The sequence below is a fragment of the Gymnoscopelus braueri genome, assembly GCF_963280865.1.
Source record: "Gymnoscopelus braueri genome assembly, chromosome: 8".
NCBI classification, from domain to species: domain Eukaryota; kingdom Metazoa; phylum Chordata; class Actinopteri; order Myctophiformes; family Myctophidae; genus Gymnoscopelus; species Gymnoscopelus braueri.
In genome coordinates this window covers 7,180,199-7,194,276 of record NC_137609.1, presented here as the reverse complement: position 1 = coordinate 7,194,276, position 14,078 = coordinate 7,180,199, and the positions used below count along the sequence as shown (strand labels likewise).

Sequence of the window (14,078 nt, the reverse complement as noted above, 5' to 3'; positions counted from 1 at the left end):
CACACACACACACACACACACACACACACACACACACACACACACACACACACACACACACACACACACACACACACACACACACACACACACACACCCCCACACACACACACACACACACAGAGAGGAATGCATGCTACCTTGCTACCATGCTATCCTTGACGTTTCTCAGATGAACATGGTGTTCATCGGAGAAACGTCAAGGATACAAACACAAGAAAGTTTTGCGACCTATTTCCATTGTGTCCTTGCTCTGAGACAAACAACATTGCAACAAAATACATACACTCAGTTGTATGCCAAAAAAATTGTTAGATCTATACGCTCACAACGCATCGCAGCCCGACACATTGGGTGCCTTGTAGATCAGCTATTTTACACAATGCGCAAACAAGTATAAGACCGGCATAAAACTGGCATGTTCGCACACACACACACACACACACACACACACACACACACACACACACACACACACACACACACACACACAGGGCGCTTTCAGCGTGGGGGATCCGGCCGATCAAGTGTGTGTGTGTGTGTGTGTGTGTGTGTGTGTGTGTGTGTGTGTGTGTGTGTGTGTGTGTGTGTGTGTGTGTGTGTGCCGCTGCCCCGCATCTGCTATGTTCAGTTCTGTTTGAACAAGCACTTACGTATGCAAATGAATCGCCTGCAACTCCACGGCTTTTAGCTAATAGTTAGTGAGTCTCACGGCTTGAAATGACTTGATGAGAGGCCACCGTGCAAGCCGCCGTGTTTATATCAACATCTTTACTTCAAAAACATCTCAAATATTCTGTTTTTTTATTTATTTATTTACAAACTCATCTACATTCCTTTATGAAGCCGCAGGACACCAACATCTATACACTGGAGGTTTATCTAGGAGTTTTGATTGGTTAGAAAGTTAATTATAAACTTTATCCGAGTCTGATTGGTTAGAAAGTTAATTATAAACTTTAGACAACAACCCAGTCGACCGAGGACATCTGTCTTAGTGGTGGAAAGTAACTAAGTACATTTACTCAACTGCTCTAAGTACAATTTTGAGGTACTTTCAATATCTTACACTTCTACTCCAGTACAAATATTGTACTTTTTGCTCCACTACAATTATTTGAAAACTTTACTAGTTACTTGGTAGATTAGATTATAGATATTACAAAACATACGTCAATGTGACAGATGTTGACACATGTGAGTACTGTTACTTTGGTACTGTAAGTATATTTTGATGCCAATACTTTTGTACTTTTACACAAGTAAAATTGGAACACAGGCCTTCGCTTTTGGCCCTTGCACTTGTAAGAGAGTATGTTTACCTTGCGGGATTGCTACTTTCACTCAAGTCTAAATAATCAGAGTAATGCATCTGTTCAATATCCTGAGATCCAGCCTGATTCACTACGTTCGGCTGATTTCTTTTTCTCACTTTGCTTATCAGTCTGCACAGCCTCCTATTTGACTCGTATTTAAATGACGTAGGCAAGTCAGGAAGTGACTCGAGTTTTACATTGGACAACACTGGTCCCCCCCCCCCCCCCCCCGCCCCCTACAGACCAATCAGAAGCCGCGAGTCGTTTTCTCCCGTTTGAGCACGGAGATAGGAGGCTTTCCTAACTGTGCAGCGAGTGAGAAAAAAATCCGCCGAACGTAGCGAAGCAGTCCATCTGTTCAATGCCCTTTTAAATGTTTGATAATGGTGAGCTCTTTGCCTTGTGACTCACTTCTCTGCATTTTGTTTGGCACAAATGCTAGAGCTGGGTCTCGTCATACTCTGTCTATCGGCAACATTCACCGCAATGTACCGAACGTGACGCAAGCGTCCCTTTGTTGCTATTTAGGTTTGACCACGGATGGAAACGCCTACTTTATAGACGTCTAATGGAGATAGAAGTGGTTTGGTTTTACGAGAGGCAGGCTGGGAGACTAGAAAATGTTGGGTTGTTTACTGAAAGAAACAGCTACTACAAACGTAAGCGAGGATATTATAGCCTGATATCGTCTCTGTCGGGTGGAAACCAAAACTGTTACTTTTCAGGATTAAAATTCAAAAATAGCAAAGGTAGCAGATCTACAAGCTCGAAACACGTCGCTTCGCGCCGCGTTTCGAGCTTATAGATCTGCTACGTTTGATGCTTTTGACGCTGTAGTATGATCGAGTAGAGCATTAATTTACTTAAAAAATAGATACGAGGTTTCTGCCTGACAGCAAACGATATGTATGTTGTTGCACGTCAGTGTCAACACAAGCATCCAAAATAATAATAATTTTTAACAGCTGAAATATAGAATAGGGGTTTTGTAATAAGGGGTTTTGTAATAATAGTAAAAACCTGGAAAGTAACTCGCAACTAAAGTTGTCATATAATTATTGTGGAGTAAAAAGTACAATATGTGCAGTTGAGATGTTATACCGGAGTAGAAGTTTTAAAGTATGGAAAAATAGAAGGCATAATGTCTCTCCCAGCTGTCGGTACCTGCACGCATACCTCTGTTGTTCCTCCATCCGTCCAACGTCTGCGTAGCGCACAGAGTGCACCCGAAAAAACCCCGCTTAATTGGGCTAATTAGCGGCGGGCCGCTTTACTCTGGAGGAGGAAAACATCCTGCATGTTTTTCCCTCCGTTATCGTCTCTCTTTGATGTTCTTCCCAGAGTGTTGGAGCGGCAGTGCGTGCCACAAGCAGAACCGAACCCCCCCTCCTCCCCTCAAAAAACAAAACATACAGTACCGCTGGTGGTGGTGCGGCAGCGGGTGAGACCGTCGGGTGATCCCACCCTTTTCCGGGCAGCGCTGCTGTGCTGACCTCGCCCGTGACCTCGGGCCTGTCCCCTCCACTCACCAGCTGGCCCCCCCCCCCTCCCGTCATACCACCATAACCCCCCCCCCCCTCCCACCGTCGTCTCTCCACTTCCCCTCACACTGTAAGACCCCACCCTCACACTACACCATTGTTTTATTGTTTAGACCCAGCCTGCATGCTTCTGTGTGTGTGTGTGTGTGTGTGTGTGTGTGTGTGTGTGTGTGTGTGTGTGTGTGTGTGTGTGTGTGTGTGTATATTACTGTACTTGTTGAGGGACAAAGGGTATAAAAAACATTGGAAAAATTGCATTAATAAAGTACAGAAATACAAATGTACGAGTGTGTGTGTCTGTCTGTCTGTCTGTCTGTCTGTCTGTCTGTCTGTCTGTCTGTCTGTCGTGTGTATAGCTTCAAACCAGAAAACTAAAATAAAAAGCACCAAACTGTCCAGTCGCTCATTCAACCCCAATGCATGGTGACCTATCGACCTCACCTGTGCATCTCATGTGTCCCTCGGCGGGCTCGAACCCGGGCGTGCAGGCGCAGGACGTGGTGGGCTGGCCCACCCACTGGCCGTCCTCCCCGCAGAACAGTTTTGGGGGGCCGGGGGCGGGGCCCCTGCTGCGCGGCGTGCTCCACACACACACCCTGGGACTCCTGAACCAGGGTGCGAGGCACCGTCTCCGGGAAGGAGGACAGAGCGCTGACCAGCGGGGGGCACTTCTTGAAGAACACCCTGACCGACAGCAGAGCCATGCAGGCCCCCTGCGCCTGGAGGTTAAGAGAGGGACGGTTAATACAACTAATACATTTTATTGATCATAGAACAACAAATATTGATAATCAATATTAATTAAAAAATATTGTTTTGGGGGCAGAATTTTTTGTTTTGATTTCATTCCTTCAAATTGTTTTTTTATAGTGAAAATAGCAGATCTATCGTGACATGTTGTAAGCTGTTGTAAGGTTAGTCAAATTTTTTTTTTTTAATCGATTACAATTGTTTCCGTTGATCCGTCAAAATATTGAAGCGTTTAAACCTAATTAGTCAAAAAATAATTCGACAGAATAATCTCCAAGAGAAGAATGGATCATTGTGCATCCCTACCTGGAAGGCCAGGTAAAATAATGGATCGTTGTGCATCCCTACCTGGAAGGCCAGAGGTAGAAACCTCTCTAGAAAATAATGGATCCTTGTGCATCCCTACCTGTAAGGCCAGAGGTAGAAACCTCTCTAGAAAAGAATGGATCATTGTGCATCCCTAACTGGAAGGCCAGGTGAAATAATAGATCATTGTGCATCCCTACCTGGAAGGCCAGGTAGAAGCCCCTCTTGGTCAGGGGTCCCAGGCGCAGCGTCTTCACGTTGAATTTGCGCTCGCCGCCCTTCCTCAGCAGGAAGTCTGCAGCCACCGTGTCCACCTGGAAGACAAGGAGGCCAGGGAACACACAGGGTTAAAGACATGGGTCTGGGACCCCCCAACTTGGCACTTATTAGCCTGCAGACCCCCATTTGAAAAGATATGCCAAGGACCCCCATAAGAGAAGATTTGTACAGCTCTAGCAGTGATTTTCAACCATTTTAACTTCAAGGACCCCCAGTTTGACATTAAGGCTACAGACCCCCATTTAATGGCATTTCTATCCCCGGGACCCCAATTTATATTGTAAAATCTATGTTAATTTAACTCAGAGAGTGTACAAATGGAACCATTACATTTGTACACTCTCTGAGTTACTGACCCATAGTCCCATACGGGTACATTTTTGTTCCTAACTATCTATCATTTAGCTGGGGACCCCCTGGAACGTCCTCAAGGACCCCTGGGGGTCCCCGGACCCCACTTTGAGAACCAATGGTATACAACACTGTAGACTCTACAGCGTCTCTATGCAGTGGCAGACACTCAGAGACATAATATTATGTCATAAGGTTGACATTTGGTGAGGAATGATAAACATAAACAGGGAAAATTATCTTCCTGCAGTCGATCTGATAATGACAAGAAAGCCCTTATCTGGAATATGCTAAACTGTACACTTACAGTAGTTTGACCTCTGTTCTTGGTTCTTATTTCTTTTTCTGTCTGCCATACACCAGAATACAAAAAAAACAAAAATGTAAAAGACTGAAGAGAATGTGTCATAAGTGACAGTTTGTCATACAAAGAAACGCAGTCTAATAATAAAATACGCATCTGTCTGTCTGTCTGTCTGTCTGTCTGTCTGTCTGTCTATCCACTGCTTGTCTGTGTATAAGTTGATCTGGTGAGAACATGCTGACATTATTTAACCCATTAAGACCTGAGACCGATTCTACAAAATGTCTTCTAAATCCTAACAGTTTTTTTTTAAAACAAACTATGCTGCTGTCAGTGGTTCTCAAACTTTTCCATGCCAAGGACCCCCAAAATGATACGTATTTGGCCACAGACCCCCATCTCAAAATATTTTGTTCCAGGGACCCCCCAGACGCAAATATTTGAGTTACAAATATTCGCTCTAAAAATATTAGATTCAAAGATTTGCACACATTTTCACGATTTTTCAAAAATAGCAGATCTACAAGCTCATAGCGCGGCACTCAGTGCCGCGCTATGAGCTTGTAGATCTGCTATTTTTGAATAGCCAAAGAAATCTAAAAATGACACAGGTGCGTTTCCGGTCTTAAAGGGTTAATGTTATGTCAGTGACAACAGGGTGACAGAGAGAGCAGGTGCAGATGCAGACCTGTGCTGTCAAACAAAGCTCTCGCTCCTTCTCAAAAAACTACTCATTATAAAAATGTCACCTAGCATGGAAATGTTAAAAGACTGTCAGCTTGTCTGGGGGAAAAAAAAGATATTGGATACTATTGTCAAAAGATGTAAGCTAATTTATGTCACTCCTAAGGTTATGCTTGTACCTGAGAAGGAGTGTATTATATCAAAGCACTCATATTTGCTGATCTGCTCTATGCACCGAGGCTAAAGACTTCCTAAAATATGAAAATATGGTATGTTTGATTCTATCAACACAAGAAAAATACACTTAAACCCTCCAGTCTTAGTGAAACCGAGTTACAACTGTACTCTGCTGCTGCTTTTTCTACACCAAATCTCTTCACCAAAAATAGTTGTACAAGCTCAAAACGCATTGCAACGCAATGCGTTTTGAGCTTGTACATCTGCTATTTTTGGCAAACGTTCCCCCCAGAATAGGCATGCTGGGGTTCAGATGGTTAAGACAGCTTGGACTGAGTTGTAAACAATGGAGATGACTGGAGCAAATGAGTAGCATGCCAAAAACTCTACCAAAACTCTCAGAATTTTATATTCCACCATTTGAAATGTGTATGCAACCAGTGACAGCCTGAAAAGTCATTTGGCGGAGTATTTTTTTAAATGGTCATTTTAGAATAACGTGGGGCAGGCCCTGCAATGGAATCTGTTTGAATGATTTTCAACACCCATTTCAAACGGCAGCACTCAATGCAAATGACTGTGAACAGGAGGCCAGCTAAACGCTCAACATGTAAGGCTGCTATTCATACTAAACGACCACGTCGTTACCAGCCCATTACTCCAGCTGACACCTCCTCAAACACTCGATGGAATGCATGGAAAAGAGTTGGCTACTCACGTGTTTTACTTAAAGTAGAGGTATCAATGCCACAAAGTAGAAATACTCTGTTGCAAACAAAAGGCCTGTATTCAATATTTGTCTAAGTAAAATAAAAATATACTTAAAGTACAAAAAGTAAAAGTATATTGCTCATTATGCACAATGTACAATTTCAGAACTTTTGAAAACGTATAAAAGATATTTTGAAAATAGATGATATCTATAATATGACGCATTGTGAGCTAAGTTTGTAGATTGGCTGTTTTTGAATAGCCAAAGTATAAAATAGAGCTGGAGTGAATATTATGTATGTTTTGTAATAATAATAATCAAAATCTACTAAGTAACTAAAGTTTTCAAATAATTGTAATGGAGTAAAAAGTACAATATTTGCCTCTTGAGAGGCGACTACATTTACACTACTGCTAGCACTTTGAGATTTGTTTACAAATGTCAAGTGTGTTACACAAATAAAATGTATTATTATTACTACTACCACATGGCATCTAGTGACCCTTCTTCACACCTCTGAAATTCACGCCTAATCCCAAAGTAGAATGGTTTGCATTAGTGTCCCTTGTATTGAGCGGCTTAACGCCCTCTAAACACACACATTGTTTTCAGTAGCTGTGTGTGCAGAGACAAGCTGGAGGTGTCAAGACAGCCAAGGTGTCACAAACCTGTTGACAACCTCTTTCACACCTCCGTTCTATTCTGGAGCATCGACCCGGGACAACAAAACACCAAGTATACACAATGTCATCTCAGCACTGACGAGCTCATGCTTGCATCGCAGTGTGTGTGTGTGTGTGTGTATGTTTGTGTTTTCACTTGTTTGACCAGTGGTGTAAAGTAACTAAGTACATTTACTCAAGTACTGTACTTAAGTACACTTTTGAGGTATTTTTTACTTTGCTGGAGTATACTGCAATTGTCAGTAGTTTTACTTCTACTCCAGGCAAATATTAAACTATTACTCCACTACAATTATTAGAAAACGTTAGTTACTAGTTACTTTGTAGATTTGGATTATTATTACAAAACACACATTAACCACTTCAGCCTTATATATATTTTGGCCATTTGAAAATAGCCGATCCACAAGCTCACAATGTGTCGCGATGCGACGCATTGTGAGTTTGTAGATCTGCTATTACAAAAGATTTTTGTATACATCTTATAAATTTGAAAAGTTGTGAAATGGGACATTCTGCATAATGAGTACTTTCTACTTTTGGTACTTTAAGTATATTTTCATACCAATACTTTTGTACTTTTACTCAAGTAAAAGTATTTCTACATTGCAGTATTGATACTTTTACTTAAGTACAAATTGATGAGTACTTTTTCCACCACTGTGTTTAACCGGCCTAAATTCTTTAGAGTTAGTTTCAGTATTTTTTTTTATTACATAGCCAAAGGTCTGCACACAGATCCTGAAAAATAACAGGTTTTTTTTAAACTAACAGTACAATAACCCTGCCTTCCTTTGCACGGTGAGCTTAGTGACCTCAGCGCTCTAAACAAGCAAAAAATATGGATGAGGAGAAACTCATTAATGGAGTATAAAGCTAGCCCTGCTGCATATGACGGAAAACCAGCTGAATATGAAGATAATTGAGAGAGGAGCGATCGCATTGCCGAGGTTAGGCAGGCGACGGTGTAGCCATGGTGACCTCCTCTCTTATCTGTTGACATTTTGACACTTCTGATTCTCCATGCCTTCCATGTGGGAGCAGGTGACGCACGTAAATTGGCACGATCTATCCGTCTGTCAAGAGCCTTCACGGAATAATTATTCACAATCAATTGCTCACTCTGTGAAGCCATGAATTTATGCATTAATTTTGTTTGGGTTGCATTCCGAAAAAAATTTGTATAAATACAAAAAAATTAAAAATAAATAGGCAGCCTCTCAGACAGAGTGTAATGCAAGTGGTCCTGTATTCGTTACTTCCTGAAAACAACGTTTTTTTCCGCTCAAACTTTGTGTTGGACTTCATAAACATTGGGGGGATATTAGCCGTCCTGAGAACTAGACTGAAGCTCGGAGGTGACCGCGCCTCGGCTGTTGCAAGCCTCGAGACCCAAAAGAGAAATTTTATGTCTGTCCGGGGACCCAAGCTAGTGAAAATAGCCGACCTACAAGCTCACAAGGCGTCGCAATTCGATGCGTTGTGAGCTTGTAGGTCGGCTATTTTCTGTACTTCTTAAGGCTTTTTTTATTTTTGTTTGTTTTCATGGAATTTCTTTCAAGCTTTTTGAAATTATGTTAAATAAATGTTTGAAATGCTTTTTTAATTTCTGAAAAAAATATATTTATATTTGAGGGGACAAGTAAAAAAAAAACACTTGAATGAGACCCATACAAATGTGTCGGCACCCCAAAAAATGAGTCCCGACCCACTGATTGGGAAACCTAAACTGTGGAACAGCATTCCCCCCCCTCTGTTGAATCTTTTAAATCCCGGCTCCAGACTCTGTTCTATTCACAAGCATTTGAAACCCCTGCTATGTTGCTTTGGTTCTATCTTATGGATTTTGTTTTCCATTACCGACTGTCTATTATGCCTCTGTATGCCGTTTTATTATTGACAGTCATTCTGTCGTGCTGTTTATATTCTTCTGTACAGCACTTTGGCACAACGAAAGTTGTTTTCCCAATGTGTTCTATAAATACACTTGATTTGATGAACAGATTTTTTAATACAGTTTTACTCTTTCTCATCCTGGAGCCTTATTTTCTTCAATTTATCAAGTATTTGGTTCCTTTTTTGGATTTGTGATTCAGGTTCTTATTACCTTGGTGTATGGGTTCTATTATCTTGGCGCAGTGTTGATTTTGACAGCAATTTAGTTATTATTTTGAATAAAATTCCATGTAGTTTTAGTGATATTTTAGTCATTCTAATACACCTACCTTGGTGTAGAGGTTCTAATAGGTTCTTCTAATACCTTGGCGTACGGGTTCCTATACCTCTGTGTACGGATTCTAATACACCTACCTTGGTGTAGAGGTTCTAATAGGTTCTTCTAATACCTTGGCGTACGGGTTCCTATACCTCTGTGTATGGATTCTAATACACCTACCTTGGTGTAGAGGTTCTAATAGGTTCTTCTAATACCTTGGTGTATGGGTTCTAACAGGTTCTTTCTTTCAATCATTTTAGTTTAGTTTTTCAAAGATGACCACCTAACAAAAACCGACACATGACTCGCATACAAGACAAACAACATTTAACCATACCACACACATACAAACCGACATACATAAATCATCATCTTCCACATAATACCTGTATAGCCATCCATAATCATAAAACATTTATAGATACGAGGATTCTGCCCTCTGGCTATATCACATGAATCTTGCAAGTTTTACAAAACCCATCAATAATATATATTTCAGCATAGTCTTCTCCAATATATCCCACAACAGAGAGACACTCATTCATGTCTCCTCTGAGAATATTGTGTGAGCCTTTCTAAAGGGAGCAGTTATGAAGACGACTTGAAACGTGAAAGGATTCTCTTATTCGTGGCTGTCGGGCGCAAACCTCCTATCTCCGTTAGTACATTTTTTATGTTCTTAAATAAATCAGTGGTATTGAACAACCTTTACGTCTGTGTGTGAGTTTTACACATATTGAACCCATGAAAAGTATTAAAAAGCGCTTCTGACTAGACCTCCGACTGTCGGTCAAACCTCCACCCCCTCTCTCCCCATAGGTTCTATAATCATCATCCTATCATTCTACAAAGCTCTGTCTGTGGCTCTGTGTGTGCGTGCGTGCGTCCCCAAAATCTCTTCTGCCCGGTTCTCCTCAGTGGCTGGAGCAATTGATCTGTATTTGCACACAGCCATTGACCATCAGCATGTGCACAGAACACCGACGCCCGTTTTTCACTTTACCCAAACTCGAGACGTTTAACTCATTGAGTGCCAGAATTTTTTATTTTTTTTAAAACGTTTGGCAATTCTGGCACTCAATTGTACTACCTATGAGTATGTAAAAGAACAAAAACGAATAAACAATAATTATTTCTATATTATGTTGTCCTGGTGCCAGAGTTTTTTTCAAAGTAAAAAAAAAGTGCTTAGGAAGCGAGATACAGCCTTTTTCAGTTATACGTTAAACAAGGAGTGGATGGAGCTACAAATCTTCAGATAATGATATCTTGGGTTCTGAACATGTTTTTCATTTTTTACAATTTTTTTAAAAACACGTCAAACACGTCATTGGCACGTTGCGCCATTGTGGTAAAAACACGTGAAACACGTTAATGGCACTCAATGAGTTAATAGCCGGAGTTTTCGACCTTACTGCGCGTGCGTGGCCAAGTGCGCATGCATGCGCAGCCACGTGAGTACACATGCATGTTTGTGGTCGCTGAATCACAGTAATCCTTAATCATATTCCATCATATTCAAGGGCTTTTGCAGAGAAATGAGACAGACTCCAGTCACTTTCAAATTAGAGCACTGCAGAGGGCAGGAGTGTGTGTCTGTGTCCAGCTGACACTCGTTGACGCTCGTTAATGTTATAGGCATCAAAGCATTATGCTTCTGCACTGTCAAATAGGACAACATCTAGTCTAAGATTAGTGGGACTCATTCAAATGACCACCTGTGAGTCCCGGGACTCACTTCATTGAAAACAAAATCACTGTAATATGTTAGATTTATTAGATATTATAGCTATTTGGTTTTATTAGATATGCGATGTTGTTACCTGGCAATTAGTTGACTTTTGGTGAATATATATATCGGTATCGGTTGACATCGGTATCGGAAATTAGGAGTTTGACAATATCGGTATATCGGATATCGGTAAAAAAGTCAATATCGAACATCCCTAGTTCTTAGGTTCTCATACAGTACATACCTTGGCGTAAGGGTTCTGAATAGGTTCTCCTACTGTACATACCTTGGTGTAAGGGTTCTAATAGGTTCTCCTACTGTACATACCTTGGTGTAGGGGTTCTCCATCCAGGGCGGGTGTGTGTCTGTGGCCTCGTTGGAGTCGGCCTGGTAGTAGTAGAGGTTGAAGGTCTCCTTGCAGCTGCGGTGGTGCGTGGTTCTGGAGGAGCACTCCATCATGGTGAACCTCAGCTCCACGTACACCTGGGTGGCCTGCCGCCGGGCGATCAGGCCGCTACGCAGCCAGTGGGCGGTGGCGCTGTCCGTCTGGCAGATCTGGTACGTCCGCACGCTGTTGTTCTCCTCGTCCAGCCCGCTCACCTCCTCCCACTAGTGGTGGATACATATATAACATCATATAATAATAATAATAATATATGTTGTTCTCCTCGTCCAGCCCGCTCACCTCCTCCCACTGTGCAGTGGATAGAAATGTTTTACTTAAGTAAAAGTATCAATACTGCAATGTAGAAGAAGTACTCCGTTACAAGTAAAAGTCCGGAATTCAAAATGTACTTAAAGTACAAAAGTATTGGTATCAAAATGTACTTAAAGTAACACAAGTAAAAGTACTAAAATGTTATTTTATAAAGTGACAAATGTAACTGTCTTCAAAGTATCCTCAATAAAAACAAAGTTATAAAAATAAAAAAAAGTACTAAAATGTTTGAAAATAGCAGATCTACAAGCTCACAACGGTGAGCTTGTAGATCGTCTATTTTCAAATAGCCTAGGTATAAAATAGGGCTAAAGTGGTTAATGTATGTTTTATAATGTAATAATTTATATCCGCAAAGTAACTAGTAACTAAAGTTTTCAAATTATTGTAGTGGAGTAAAAGTAGAATATTTGCCTCTGAGATGTAGTGGAGTAGAAGTAAAAGTACTGAAAACTGGAAATACTCCAGTAAAGTAAAAGTACCTCAAAATTGTACTTAGGTACAAGTAAATGTAAATGTACTTAGTTACTTTACACCACTGTATATGACATCATATAATAACAATAATAAATGTTGTTCTCCTCGTCCTCCTCTCACTGCACAGTGGATAAATAATATATAATATCAAGTTGCAACTTAAAGAGAACATTACAGTACCTGTAATACATCTCTGAATGCTAAAGTTGCTATACCAGTATATGATATGCATTAGTGATACGTGTCGGTTTCTTATTATTGATTTTTTTTACTGCACAACAACCAGAAAGCCAGCATTGAAGGAGTAGTTCACTCCAAAAATTACTTATTTTCTATCAATTACACACCCCATGAAGCATTGAATTCATGGAGATTATTTTGTTTTTGTCGCATTTCCTAAGCCAATCATTTGATGACCGACGGTCTCTCCGGTAGGAGTCTCCTTTGAGTCTCCTACCGGATACATTAGCATCTTTCCGTCGGTCATCAAATTATTGTCTTAGGAATGTGACAAAAACAAAAACATCTCCATGAATTCAATGCTTCATGGGGTGTGTAATTGATAGAAAATAAGTAGTTTTTTGGGTGAACGACTCCTTTAAGAAAAATAATACAGGGTTTGGCATGTCTTTCTGAGGGGATCACCAGATGAGTGTGTGTGTGTGTGTGTGTGTGTGTGTGTGTGTGTGTGTGTGTGTGTGTGTGTGTGTGTGTGTGTGTGTGTGTGTGTGTGTGTGTGTGTGTGTGTGTGTGTGTGTGTGTGTGTGTGTGTGTGTGCGTGCGTATGTGTGCGTGTGTGTGCGTGTGTGTGCGTGTATGTGTGTATAAATCCATCACAGTAGAGTGATGGGAGGTACAGTACGTGTGTCCTACACCTACAGTACAGTATGTGTCCTATGTGTGTGTAGCTCCGGTGTGTACTTTCCGTCACAAGGTGACCCCCGCCTCCTGGCTATACTGTGGCTGGTGAAGCCAGCCCCCCCCCCAGTTTGATATGCATTAGACCACGGGCCCCCCAAAATCTACAAGAGTTCATTTAACTTAGAGAGTACGTGTTACAAATGGCATTTGTACCCTTTCAAGTTACAAGTTACAAACGTTGAGAACCACTGGTGTAGATCTCTTGAATGTCGTGGCCATAAGTATGTGCTTATATATGTGACACATATGTGACGCATGTGTCAGTATCCTCTCCACACACATTTACATACATTTATGTCAAAGCACTCCCAGGCTTTTATGCTGCTCTACCTTAACCCATTCAACATGGGAACGCATCTGTGTCATTTTAAGATTTCTTTGGCTATTAAAAAATAGCAGATATACAAGCTCATAGCGCGGCACCGAGTGCGGCGCTATGAGCTTGTATATCTATGAGCACTATGAGCTATTTTTGAATAGCCAAAGTATAAGATAATGATTAACGTGGTTCAAATCTAAAATGACAGATGCGTTCCCGGTCTTAACTGGATAAAGAAGAAGGGGATAAATAACCTCCCACCACCACACAGGTTTGTTTGGAGTATATTCTCATAATAACAGCAGCAGCAGGAGCCACGGTCAGCACTTTGCATCTGTTTAGTTCCACTAGATTAAAAACCCAGAGGTAATGGATGTTCTTTGGGTTGGGTATGTATACCAATACCTCGGTCACTACGCCTCCAGGTGCACTCGGCTTCAAGGCAATTCCCACTCCAAGAACCATGACTTTTTTTTTATATCGTTACGGTCGGGCATAAACCTCTCCTCTTATCTGCACATTTAAAATGTTTGTGTTTTTTTTCTTCTTAAATTAACGCCCTACTTGATCACACTACAGTGTCAGACAAAAAC

The 14,078-nt window shown here is 41.1% G+C and overlaps 1 protein-coding gene across 1 annotated transcript in view; it reads right to left on the bottom strand.

Moving 5' to 3' along the window:
• Nucleotides 1-14,078, bottom strand: part of LOC308090563 (ephrin type-B receptor 4a-like) — a 99,454-nt gene that overhangs the window by 41,658 nt on the left and 43,718 nt on the right. The window contains 4 exon segments of the mRNA XM_080435787.1: nt 3,299-3,407; nt 3,409-3,576; nt 4,114-4,227; nt 11,378-11,659. Of these exon segments, the coding sequence (XP_080291913.1) occupies nt 3,299-3,407; nt 3,409-3,576; nt 4,114-4,227; nt 11,378-11,659 (673 nt within the window).